Source organism: Dreissena polymorpha, chromosome 4 (genome assembly GCF_020536995.1).
Source record: "Dreissena polymorpha isolate Duluth1 chromosome 4, UMN_Dpol_1.0, whole genome shotgun sequence".
Taxonomy (NCBI): domain Eukaryota; kingdom Metazoa; phylum Mollusca; class Bivalvia; order Myida; family Dreissenidae; genus Dreissena; species Dreissena polymorpha.
In genome coordinates, this window is record NC_068358.1 from 65,030,819 (window position 1) to 65,045,233 (window position 14,415).

General features: G+C 35.4%; 1 protein-coding gene across 5 annotated transcripts in view; it reads left to right on the forward strand.

Moving 5' to 3' along the window:
• The window catches only part of LOC127876286 (cyclin-dependent kinase 8-like), a 104,936-nt gene that overhangs the window by 69,189 nt on the left and 21,332 nt on the right, over positions 1-14,415 (forward strand). For all 5 annotated transcript variants that reach the window (XM_052421409.1, XM_052421407.1, XM_052421410.1 and 2 more), the window contains 3 exons: positions 9,422-9,494; positions 11,304-11,401; positions 13,699-13,789. In XM_052421409.1, the coding sequence (XP_052277369.1) occupies positions 9,422-9,494; positions 11,304-11,401; positions 13,699-13,789 (262 nt within the window). The remainder of the gene's footprint in view (positions 1-9,421; positions 9,495-11,303; positions 11,402-13,698; positions 13,790-14,415) is intronic.

A 14,415-nucleotide genomic window follows, 5' to 3' on the forward strand; every position in this document is an offset into this window, starting at 1 on the left:
AACTTGACCAGGATGTTTTTCTGGACAATATCTAGGTCAAGTTTGACATTTGGTAAAGATTGAATGAACCGACTCCTCTCAGGTGAGCGAACTAGGGCCATCTTGGCCCTCTTGTTGTAGCAGTGACTAAGAACCATAACTCTATCAACCTTAGTGTTTGAATTATATCCCTTTATTTAATTTCAAAGTAAATTTTTGTCTGGAGCATAATGGATTATCTCCCTTTATTTGTTTTTTACAAATATTATTCTACTCTCTAAAGCAAATGTTGTCATACAAGCAACACATTTCGGCGGGGATTTGGCATTACTGTGACAAGCTCTTGTTCAAGTAGTTTTCATCCGATCTTCACCAAACTTGGTCAGAAGTTGTATCTAGATGATGTCTATTTTACTTTAAAACTGTAGAGGAGGTTTGAATTCAAAGAGGAAATGCTATTATGGTTATATGTCAGTCATACATTATGGATGCATTTCTTAATAAAGGTTTTTAATGTTCAAGGTGTGCTTTCCTTCTTCACCGAACATCATACATTTCTGAAATCTAAAGCTGTTGTGAATTTCACACCAATTTGTAAAGCCTTATACTTCAGAAAGGTGCTGATTTACTTCTTATATTCCATAAATTTATATCGCAAAATAAGTTTTTTAAGCATTAAAATTCACATTGAAAAGTGCCAAATAAAAAACAAATCGGGCAGGGAGACCCCTCCCGCATCCTTCCTGGTTCGGCCCCCAGTCGAAAATTCCAGCGTACAGCCCTGTATTGGTCTTTGCTTTTATAGAGAAACACAGAAATAATGACATTATTAAGAATAAATACATGTACTTAATTTTCAATCCGATCTTCCCCAGTCTTGCACAGTTTGTACATGACAAGAAGATTACATTTAAGGTTACATTTGCAATCAAATATTAATCAAATATTAGCAAAATTTGAACCAGAAACCCCAGTGCAAAACTATATGACATGTAAATAACCTTAAATTGCTGTATTCTTAAGCATGGTTTGCTAAGACCTATAGACATGCAATGTTTAAAATTTACTGTGTCTGCATTTTTCCAGAATTGTAATTCAATAAATCAAAACCAGGGACTGGTTCTCAGTAACTCATTCTATTAAATCCCATAACACGTAATTATCCATGTTTAGATAAGAGCTGCTAACCATCTTATGCCAATGCGGAAGTATATCTTAGATACCTTAATTATCAAACCTGTCCCTGCAATATTATCTCTTTTAGTACTCAAGTAAGCGCTTTGGGCCACCTTGGTCCTCTTGTTATACTTTTTAAAATATTAAAATGGACAGTATCAATTACAAGAGGATAGTTTATATAAGAAAGAAGGAAATTATCAATTTCCCAATCTCTTGTAAAAAGAACAAATATCTTCAGGCACGTTATAACTTTCACAGCAAGGTAAATTATTTTGGCCAAGTTACTTCTTTTTTTAAACAAACCGTTTATGTTAGTATTTTAACAACTGTGTGTAAATTAACTTGTGGAAATTGTTACAATTTTGCTTATGATTGATTTTTACTTTTACAATATGCACCAGCTCAATATAGATCTGTGTTAATATATTTTACCAATGCACTTAAATACATTATATTTTATTCCCATCTGCAATTACTGTAACACTAGAGTAGTTTCGAATCAGTTATACAGAGTTTTCCCTAAGAACCGGCCGCCGGCCAAATTGACCGGTTCAATCGATTTTCTGGCCGGTTCAAATGCTGGTAACAAAAAAAAATAATGAGAGGTTTTGCAACTTTGATCGATGTAATTGTTAAAGTTAAGAAAAGACGAAATTAAACAAGCGAAAACATCGATTTAACATCGTTTTGTTTATGTTCTTTATACTTCCGTGTGTACGTTTTACCGAACAAGTATAATTTATAACGGCGCTTCTCATTGGCTGATTATTTTGAGTACGCAAATAACTACAAAACGGCGCTTCTCATTGGCTGATTATTTTGAGTACGCAAATAACTACAAAAATCGTAACCACATGGTTTTCTCAAAATGAAACGAACCCTGAGAGATTTTTTCAGTGTGACAGCGCCTTCAAAACGTCAGAAAGGTTTGTATTGATGAAAATCTCGATGAAAATGCATGAAAGAAATTATTCAAACAATACTTTTAGTTGAATTAAGTTTGCAATGCTGTGTTAGCCAAATACACGTGTTTAAACCCGACCCCTTGATGAGAAATAAATGTTTATTTTTGTTGTAAATGCCACAATACCGCATTCTCCTGTTATCAAAAAAATAATGGTGTGAACAAATATTTTTAGAACACAGCATAATGCATTGTGTCAGTTTATTGAATGAAAAACACAAAAAACAATGAACATGTTTCTTCAGTTTATTAATTAATGTTATTGTGTTTATCTGACAATTGTTTTCTCCAATTACAGATGTTTTTCAATGATATGGTTCTTTATCAACAGTTCATTCCACCAAGCTTTGTCAAAGAACTCATGAACTGGCTTTGGCATAACCAGTAGCTTAGTTATTGACTTGTTTCAAAATTCATCGCACACTATGCACAGTATAATTATTTGGCACTCCCCTCACAAATTTTTTAAAAAATTAGAAAAATTCCATAAGTGATACACAAAAAAACAAGTAATTTTCATCTCTAAAATTTCTGTCAAAACCCCCCCAAAATGCACCATTTTGCGTCTAGATTTTCAAAATTTTTCGGGGGGGCATGCCCCCGGACCCCCCTAGCAGGAGTGCCTTGCTTGGCCTGTTCAAATTTGTATTTGGCCTGTTCAAATAAAAGGAAGGGAAAACCCTGGTTATATAAGCAATGCGTCTGTTTTTCTTGCGAGTGTTGAGGTAAGTTGATGCGGCTAGACGTAATAAAACCTCCTTGAAAACATAATCTTGAGAATTGAAAAGCAGCAAGCTAAAAAAAGATATGAAATTTCCAGGTTGGTGGGGGGGGGGGAGGTCTTTTCAACAGCACTTAATTGTTTGTTTGTTGTTGATTTTCTTGGTAAAAAAGTGAGGTACATAGTGGGACAGTCCATGTAAACAGTCATGATAACATTTTGAAATGCCAGGAGAATGTTGCAAACACAAAGAAAAAATTAGAAAAAGTGGTTACTTCAAAATCAACCATTTCTAGCACTCATACATATATATATATATATATATATATATATATATATATATATATATATATATATTTAACAGCTCTTGTACACATGTGTCCTGTGAAAAATCACTCAGAATCGTTAAAATAAAAATGCATTACTTGTAAAAAAGTACTTGATTAAGCAGTTAAACACAAGTTTTATTGGCTTGGATTGGGAATGATGTTAGCATCAAGCATAAAACTAGAACATGCCATAATTTACTATGGTCATATGGATCAGAACATTGCAGTGCAAAAAAAAAAAGAATTAAAATCAAAATAGTACCTTTTCTTCTAACGCCAGAACACACCCCAACAAGGCTGGTGTCCACATATAGAAAAGCACATCCAGACATGCACAGAGGTATTATACTAAATATGACGTTTATAGCTAAATTATCAAATGCTGAGGTAATTATGTGTTTGTGAGGGACCTAGAATGAAATTTAATACCCCATAAAGGCTACATCTATATATTTGCTAATGGACTATAAAGAAATAGAAATTTAAATGATTAAAGAAAATAGCAAAGAATTTACTCATAAAGATCATATTGTGTAATTAACTTGTAAAAAAGCATTACAAGCAAGAATATTGGAGTAAAAGATGTAGAGTTTTCATTTAAACTCTATCATACAAAAAAATGTCATTAGTCTTTAGAGACTTGCCCAACTAGTGTTTGTACAAGGAAAAACACACATGTATTTTACTATTTAAATATACTTGAGGTATGACTGTTGTAGTACAGTGATCTAGCCTAAAACAGCTTATTTCATAATGAAAATGTGCAAACTCATTTACATTATAGATATTGGGCCTAAAATATCTACTAATACCATTGTATGTAATACACATGCTCTAGCTATAAATAATTATGACTACATCTTTGATAATAATTTAAATATAGTAAGTATTTATAAAAAATAACGTGATATAGTTCCACAAATAACTTTTATAGTGATTATGCTTTTTAGCTCTACTGGCCGAAGGCCTGAAGAGCTTATGTCATGGCGTGGTTTCCGTTGTCCGTCCGTCCGTGCTTGCGTGCGTGTGCGTTATACTTTTTCTTGTTTACGCGATAAAGTCCACAGTTTTCATCTGATTCTTTTCAAACTTGTTCAGTGTCTTTATATTAATGAGGACTCAAACCCTATTGAAAATGGGTTACATCAGAGTAAAAAGCCAGAATTATCTCCCCTTGAATTTGAAAAAATTGTGAAATAAGGCTTGTTTACGCAATAAATTCCACAGTTTTCATCCAATTATTTCCCAACTTGCACAGTGTCTTTATCTGAATGATGAGTCAAACCCTATTGAAAATGAGCAATATCGGAGTTATAAGTCCAGAATTATCTCCCCTTGAATTTGAGAAAAAAATGAAAAAAATTTTTTTAATGATAAAGTCCATAATTTTCATCCAATTGTTGGCAAACTTGCACAGTGTCTTTGTATCAATGAGGACTCAAACCCTTTTTATGCCCCCTTCAAAGAAGAGGGGGTATATTGTTTTGAACATGTCGGTCTGTCCGTCCACCAGATGGTTTCCGGATGATAACTCAAGAACGCTTAGGCCTAGGATCATGAAAATTCAGAGGTACATTGATCATGACTGGCAGATGACCCCTATTGATTTTCAGGTCACTAGGTCAAAGGTCAAGGTCACAGTGACTCGAAACAGTAAAACGGTTTCCGGATGATAACTCAAGAATGCTTAAGCCTAGGATCATGAAACTTCATAGGTACATTGATCATGACTGGCAGATGACCCCTATTGATTTTCAGGTCACTAAGTCAAAGGTCAAGGTCCCAGTGACTCGAAACAGTAAAACGGTTTCCGGATGATAACTCAAGAATGCTTAAGCCTAGGATCATGAAACTTCATAGGTACATTGATCATGACTGGCAGATGACCCCTATTGATTTTCAGGTCACTAGGTCAAAGGTCAAGGTCACAGTGACTTGAAACAGTAAAACGGTTTTCGGATGATAACTCAAGAATGCTTAGGCCTAGGATCATGAAACTTCATAGGTACATTGATAATGACTGGCAGATGACCCCTATTGATTTTCAGGTCACTAGGTCAAAGGTCAAGGTCACAGTGACTCGAAATATTAAAATGGTTTCCAGATGAAAAACTTTAACCTTGGTTAAAGTTTGATAACTCTTTATGTCCGTCCACCAGATGGTTTCCAGATGATAACTCAAGAAGTATTGGAGAAATAAGTACACAATAATCTCCCCTTGAATTCGAGAAAATTCTCCTTGTTTGCGCGATTAAGTACACAGTTTCCATCTTATTCTTTCCAAACTTGCACAGTGTTTATACCAGTAGAGCGATTCAGGCCCTCATGGGCCTCTTGTTTTCAAATTAAGCACAAAATTACCTATTTATTAGAGCAACACCTTTCATTTTACCTACCTAAACATGCAGGTGACACACAAGAGCCCTGTGTGTGCATCAAATCAAGCACAGTCTTTTCAGTTAATTATATAGATCACAATGCTACTACACATTATGCAATGTTCGTTCAGGAGACTAACACTTTTGGCACCAGATGTTAAAGTGCATTTTGCTTATCTGTTTCTCACAAGTAATATCAAGACATAGAAACCATATCAAGACATAGAAACCTTCGAAAATGTTGTTTTATACCATTATGGTATATTTATACTGGTTATTTTATACCAATAAAACACTTTTTCTTGCAGTGTGTTTATTTCTTAGTTGACATAGTTCCTTTAATATAAAATCAAACTCTGGGGAGTATTGTGGGCCATATTTTTAGCTCACCTGAGTACAATGTGCTTATGTTGAGCTTTTGTGATCGCCTTTGTGCGGCATGTGTCGTGTGGCGTCAACATTTGCCTTGTTAACACTCTAGAGGCAACATTTAATGTCCGATCTTTATGAAATTTGGTCAGAAGATTTTGTCTCAATTATATCTTGGATGAGTTTAAAATGGTCACGGTTGCTTTAAAAACAAGGTCACAAGGGGGCGGGGCATTTTTCCCAATATGGCTATACAGGGTTCGCACAGACTTTAAAAAATGCTTGAATTTCAATGTTCTCTTTGAAAAGTGCTTATAAAGGCTTTGGAGTGCTTAATAAGTGCCTATTTGCATATAAAAACTTTAAAATGCTTAAAAAGTGCTTATTTTGGGCTTCAAAAGTGCTTGAAAACGTACTAAGGGTAAACATATATAATTTCATATATTTTCCATGAGCCTGAAGTCGTATTTTTTTTCACGCTTTATGACGGTTCTGATCTGTTCATACTGGCAGGTACTGGATCGGTACGGGTTGGTATGGGTTTCAGAAAGGGTGGCTTTTGAAATACCCTTGGGTTGTTGACAACGCCGATTTTAAAGTCAAAGCATCTTGTAAAGTATGCAGAACAGATATAGAGATAGCTAGTATGGGGGAATCGGCGTAGAAGCTATATTATACCACTGATATATCTGTTATGACGGTTCTGATCTGTTCATACTGGCAGGCACTGGATCGGTACGGGTCTGTATGGGTTTTAGAACGTAAGGGAGGCAACTGCTACTAATCTTCTGCCAATGGTCTTCTTTGTTTTTTAGCTCAACTTTTCGAAGAAAAATGAGAGCTATTCTACTTGCTCTGGCGTCGGCGTTGGTTAAAGTTTTTTATAATTAACTCAAACTTGGAATACTTCTTTATGACAACAAGACAATTGTGTAGGTCAAGGTGCATAACTCTGTCAGCATTATTTTTAAAGTTATGCCCCTCTTTACACTTATAAAATTAAAAATTTGGTTAAGTTTTGTGTTTAGGTCCACTTTATTCCTAAAGTATTAAAGCTATTGCTTTCAGACTTTGAACACTCGCCTCACTATCATAAGGGGACTGTACAGGACAAGTTGCATAACTCTGGTTGGCATTTTGACGGAAATATGGCCTTTTTATGCCCCCAGATCGAATGATCGGGGGTATATTGTTTTTGGCCTGTCTGTCTGTCATTCTGTCTGTCATTCTGTCTGTCATCAAAACTTTAACCTTGGTTAAAGTTTTGCGATAACTTTTGCAATATCGAAGATAGCAACTTGATACTAGGCATGCATGTGTATCTTATGGAGCTGCACATTTTGAGTGGTGAAAGGTCAAGGTCATCCTTCAAGGTCAAAGGTTAAATATATGGCTTCAAAGCGGCGCAATAGGGGGCATTGTGTTTCTGACAAACACATCTCTTGTTTACTAAGTAACTTTGAATATTTTGTTAAAATTTTTTGTTTAGATGCACTTTACTTCTAAAGTATCAAGGCTATTGCATGGTAAAAAAAACACAAATATTTATTTTTATTATTTTATTTTTGAAAGACTGTCCAACCATCCCACCCAAGCTGTTGCTATCAAACTTGAAATATAATCTTATTAGTTTGTTTTATGTCTTTACAAATGTTCAATAGATTGAGGAAAATATACCTGAACTCAGAATCTTCTAAATGTACCACTTCTTTAAAACATAAGCGATCAATATGTTTCAATTATGGTCCTCTTCCAGTTAGAATATGACTATATTACCATTACCTTGACATTATTGAATATGGACAATATCCCCATGATGGCTTATGATATACTGTCAAGCACTCGAAAAGTCGAGCGCGCTGTCTTCTGACAGCTCTTGTGTTTGTACGCATTATGCCATTACGGTGCTGACAAGTTGAAATATGCCAGCGAATAAGTGCATTTTTCAGTAAGGGTGGCTTTTGAAGTACCCTTGGGTTGTTGACAACGCCCATTCTAAAGTCAAAGCATCTTGTAAAGTATGCAGAACAGATATAGAGATAGCTAGTATGGGGGAATCAGCGCAGAAGCTATATTATACCAATTGAATATCTGTTATGAACATTTAGAATACATTCATGTAGGTTTCTCGGCTCTTGTTGATGCATGAAAGAGTAAATTCTTGGACTCAGAGCCGGTTTATTTACCTTGGAATTTTCGAAGATATCACATCTTCTTCATCAGCTGATCACTGGTGCACTGACGTCACAGTCACATGACCGGTGAAGGGTCATGTGATACAAAAATTCCAAGGTAAAAAAACCGGCTCTGACTCCAAGAATTTACTCAATCATTTAGAATACATTTTCAATACAAATAACAGGTTTTGTTTTGGTATGTGTAATGCCTTTGGTAAATTACTATATCATAATGAAATATCTTACTTTTGATTAAGCAGTTGTTACTGTAGCAGGGTAGTGCAGACTGTTGTAAGTCACATAGAATGTTAAGCAAGAAGAGACCAATTTAGCGAAAATGTTGTCAGTATTGGACACAGAATAATATACAGTTTTCAGAGGTCGGACTAAAAAAGTGCTTGAATTTGGATTTTTTTCCCTTGAAAAGTGCTAAAAAAGTGCTAGAATTTTATTAGAGAAAATCTGTATGAACCCTGCTATAGTAAAAACTTGTTACCACTCTAAAAGTGGGTCAGAACATGTGTTCTAATGCTATCTTGAACAAGTTCGAAAATGGTTCCGGTAGCTCGAAAAACATAGCCCCAATGGGGCGGGGCATTTTTCCTTATATTACTATATATAACTATAGTAAAACCTTGTTAACACTCTAGAGGCCACATTTGTTGTCTGATCTTAATGAAACTTAGTCAAAACATTTGTCCCAATGATATCTTGAATGAGTTTCAACATGGTTCTGGTTGGTTGAAAAACATGGCTGCCAGGTTCTGGGGCAATTCCTTAAATGGCTATAGTAAAAATGTGTTAACACTCTATTTGTCACGTTTATTGTCCAATCTTCATAACACATGGTCAGAACAATTGTTTTTATGATATTCTGTAATCAGTGCGAAAATTGTTCCGGTCTGATAAAAAACATGGCAGCCAGGAGTTGGGGAATGTAGCCTTATATGGCTATAGTAAAACCTTGTGAGCACTCTGAAAGTTACATTACAGTTCACTCTTCGTGAAACTTGGTCAGAACATTTGTTCTAATGATATCTTGGGGCTGCACTGAGCAGGTCAATTCCTTTGTATCTCAGGTGAGCGACTTTGGGCCTTGCAGACCCTCTTGTTTGTATAAGCCTGGTTCTGGCACAAATTGATCTCACTACAAATAAGCTTATGAGTTTAATCAATATGACAGAAAATGAACCTGTTGAGTGGTTTAAACATTATGGCAAACATATTTATTCAAAGCTGTAGCAACTTCGTGCTAGAGCTTTTGAGCGATAAGGGACCTCTTGTTATTAAATTTTATAGTAATATATTGTGTTTTTTCTTTTCAGTTATGTGAATTGCAATTTAACCAAGTATATGGAAAAGCATAAAATAAAACCAGAAGGAAAATCATTCCATTTGGTAAGTTTACATTCATGAGCGTATATTTCATGAGCTGTAGTGTATACCAAATTTTACCAGGTATAATGCGCCCCATGTATAATGTGCATGTTTTTTTTAAGCCAAAATGGAGAAAATAAGAATTCAAGACCAAACAAGCTGAAAATTGGACTGAAAATGTCCGCCATTGTTATATTGCGCAATCAATTAATCCGGGCCTTTGGAAAGCTTAATTATGCATTCAAATGAGGTATCAACATTTTGATAAGGAGCATAGGTTGCGTAGCACTATATTTTTCTGACAACAGATTAACAGTCCACATGCATTTCGTGTAAAGCATGCGAAAATAAGAATTCATGTACATCATGTCATTCTATCCCGGGAAAGCATGCCTGTACAAAATGTTCCGCCAGATATTGGCATGGAATCGCAAACTAAATTCCGGGCGATAAAAATATTTCTGGGCTCATGACCAGCTTTTGTGATTGCCTTTTGCCCATCGTGTGCCATCCGTCGTGCAGCGTCAACATTTGCCTTGTTAACACTCTAGAGGCCACATTTATTGTCCAATCTTCATGAAATTTGGTCACAAGATTGGTCTCAATAATATCTTGGATGAGTTCGGAAATGGTTACGTTTGCTTGAAAAACATGGCTGCCAAGGGGCGGGGCATTGTTCCTTATTTGGCTATATATGGCTATAGTAAAATCTTTTTTACACTCGAGAGGCCACATTTATTGTCTCATTTTCATGAAACTTGGTTAGAAGATTCATCCCAATAATATCTTGGACGTGTTAAAAAATGATGCCGGTTGAATGAAATACATGGCCGCCAGGGGGCAGGGCATTTGTCCTTATATTGCTATAGTAAAACCTTGTTAACACTCTAGAGGCCACATTTATTTTCCGATCATCATGAAACTTGGTCAGACGATTAGTCCCAATGATATCTTGGATGAGTACAAAAATGGTTCCGGTTGGTGGAAAAAATGGCCGCCAAGGGGGCGTGGCATTTTTCCTTATATAGCTATAGTAAAACCTTGTTAACACTCTAGAAGCCATATTTATTGTATGATCATCTTGAAACTTTGTCAGAAGATTTGTCCCAATGATATCTTGGACAAGTTTGAAAATGGTTCCAGTTGCTTGAAAAACATGGCCACCAGTGGGCGGTGCATTTTTCCTTATATGGACTTATGAATCTTCATGAAACTTTGTCAGTATATTTGTTTAAATGATATCCTTGATGTGTATGAAAATGGTTCTGGTCTGTTGAAAAACGTGGCTGCCAGGGTGTTCACTTGTCATTAAAGTTGATAAGAACATTTTGTTCTAATGACATCTTGGGCTGCACAGAACAGGTCAGTTCCTTTGAATCTCAGGTGAGCGAGTTTGGGCCTTTCAGGCCCTATTGTTTTTATAATACGATATATGTTGTAAAACATATAAAACTAGAATTTTCCATGAATTTTCTAAGCATTCGGTCCTTAGCGCCCCATTGGAAATAGCATTGGCTCATTTATCAATGCATCTCAAAAAAGAGGTGGCGCCAGTGATTAACAGCCGTGCATAGGCAGGGTTTGATATTGAAAATCTGTAATTAAACTGCCTACATTTATACCTTATATCCATAATGGACCTGTCAAATGCAAGGCAAACATCATTAAAAATCTAACTGATATTGGCCATGTTGCAGGAGTTAAAGTTCAGGACCAGTCTGTGTCAGTACTCCTTTAAGCCCTTAAAGCAATCATAACCCACTTGTTCTTATTTCGCACAAAACATGCAGGTAATATGATGAGGTAAATCTATTTGTGATTGCACTTCAGCTTCAAAAATTACTGACAATGGACCCCACAAGAAGGATCACTTCAGAGCAGGCAATGATGGATCCATACTTCTTAGAAGAGCCAAAACCTACTGGCGAGTAAGTCATTAATTCCTGTACACACAAGATAACTGATTTACTTATTTTATATTTGGTCACCTTTCAAATTATTTAAAATAATGTATGTGTAAAACTTCCGGGCAACTGGACTAAGAAGGCATATAATGAGTGTCTCTGTCTTTAACTGGGTCAGTGGATTTCAGCGCAAGCACCAACTCAGTTATTGTGACCATTTACTTTCCACGCATATTACCAGGCCTAACTTTGACCTTGATCTAATATGGACTGTATAACTCAAATAGGCTATATTTGTGACAGGTTTTGTACCAAGCGGTTGCTATTGCTGATGAAAGCTTGTTTTTTAAACTGTTTCTTCAGTTTGTGATGAAGTTACTGAAACCTTGTGTGGGATTATTGCAAGGATGTGGTGGCTACGTACTTTGGAAAATGGGGATAAGAGTTTAAAAAAAAAGAAAAACTGATATCTTGAATGTGAATATAATTTTATACCAAGGGCTTTTTGTAAAACATGCATTCCCCCATATGGGCTGTCAGTTGTAGTGGCAGCCATTGTGTGAATACTTTTTTGTCACTGTGACCTTGACCTTTGACCTAGTGACCTGAAAATTAATAGGGGTCATCTGCCAGTCATGATCAATGTACCTATGAAGTTTCATGATCCTAGGCCTAAGCATTTTTGAGTTATCATCAGGACACCATTTTACTGTTTCGAGTCACTGTGACCTTGACCTTTGACCTAGTGACCTGAAAATCAATAGGGGTTATCTGCCAGTCATGATCAATGTACCTATGAAGTTTCTTGATCCTAGGCCTAAGCATTCTTGAGTTATCATCTGGAAACCATCTGGTGGACGGACGGACCGACCGACATGTGCAAAACAATATACCCCCTCTTCTTCAAAGGGGGGGGCATAATAAAGGTTATTTGATTACAACTAGAAGTTTACTATATTAGAATTGGCTACAGCCTACAAGTAAAATGTAGAGGTAATGAAGTCATAATATCAACTTATATTACAAGTTTAAAATTGGACAATATAAGTCTTGGAAACATCAGGCTATGGGACTTAATTTGGTACCCTGATGTTGAAGGTCAATGTTTCTCTCAAAACCTAAGCAATTAAGTGAGAGTCTGTTAGTGAATTTTGTGTAAGAGATCAAGGTCAAGGACATTATTAGTTAATATAGATATGTGGTTTATGCAGAGCAACTAAAAAATATAACTATAATTAAATTCCATTTATAGATTAGTTTAAACTTATTTATTTTAGCTGGATCGCATTGAAAGCCTAAGGCTTATTGAATCGCTCTGGAGTCTGTTTCCTGGATATAACTAGTACAAGGTGTTTATGGGGGGGATCTAAAGAACGGTCGCACGGTGGGGATGGAACCCATGACCTCCAGATAGCTAGGCAGACACCATATCCACTACACCATTTAGGAACAAATGTTTGAGATTGCAAATGGGGTTGTTGGGGTCAAGTTCAACTTTGCTAAAAAGATAATACAAATAGCCACTTAATGACGTAGACAAATAGATGAACGATTTGTTTCGTGACTTGAAAAAAGCATAGCACAGCTTCATACATCTAATTTACAGTAAACAAGGTATTATAACTTGAAATCTAAATGTGTCATCATTCAAACCTATTGATCTGATCTTGCTTTTAACAATATTATACATTTTCCGGAGTAATGTTTATGTGTATTCCATCATTTTTTTTTAAATTCTGAACATGTAGGGCCATTTTCTATTAAAAAATAGGAATATTACATTTAATTTTTTATAGGTTCTAGTTTCTCAAGGATTTTATTCAAATTTTGCCTTATGTCAGTTGTTGTTTTCACAATTAAAGGATTTTTACACTTTGAAATGTAAAGCTTTCATTCAGGTGTCTTGTCTGCATCAAATTTAAATTTCTACTCACTCAATTTAGAATGAAACTTTATTTCTAAAGTGAGATATTGTGACCACTAGTGCTCAGATTATTTCTTTTCCTTGGGTCACAGGTAAGTGATTTACAGTATTTACCCTCCTGTTTTAAAATAACCTCAGAGGCTTTAATTCAGTGATAATGTATGAGTTCAAAAGTTGATCATCTTGTGTCAAAACCTAGGTCATTAATATAAAAATACGAAGGATGTGAAAATTCTAGATGCAACATGTGGCCTAAAAATCATAAAACGTGCTCATTACATTTTTTAACATGTTTGATGGGTTCAAAAGTGTAAAAGGCAAGGTCAAAGACCTCTGGTAGATGAAAATGTTGCACTTTGTTTCTTTCATTTGCAAAGTTTGTTATTCTTTATTTCAGTGTATTCGAAAACTTTGCAATTCCATACCCAAAGCGAGAATTTCTCACCGATGATGAAGAGGACAAAGGAGCTTCTGGTGCTGCCAGCAAGGTGTCAAAAGTTGTTTTAATTTCATGCACTCGTTATTGGAATAACACCCCATCTGATCAATGAAGCTCATATCAACACTGTTTAGATACACCTGTTGCATGCACAGACATTTTATGTGATGTCAAAGCACAAGGTTCCTTGGGTCCTCATTTTTTACTCTCAACAGATCACTTCTCCCTGTCATTCTTTGAAAGATTTTGTACTCAGTTTGAAAAAAATCCAAGCATATTTTTCAAGCATCACACTATTTTATACAAAATACTAAAATAAACAACCTTTATTTTGTTTATTATTTAGTCTAAATAAAATGACATGTGGGCATATGATTATAAATAAGTTGTGTGCATCAAATTTAACGAATTAAAGCAAGGAATATTTTTTAACAGTGGATTGAAAAAAATGAAGGTTTAATGATGACACAATTGTTTTAAAGGGGCCTTTGGCCACTCTAAATTGATTTGTTGGTCTACAGATTTAAAAAAAAAAAGTTGAAGAGGCGAGCGAAAAAAACAACAAATATATTTTTTGAAAACAGGAAAATTTTCGAGCGAAGAATAAAAAAAAAATCACATTTCGATAGAAAAATCTTGCATTAACAAGAGATACAGGTTTAAACAGCTAAAGTT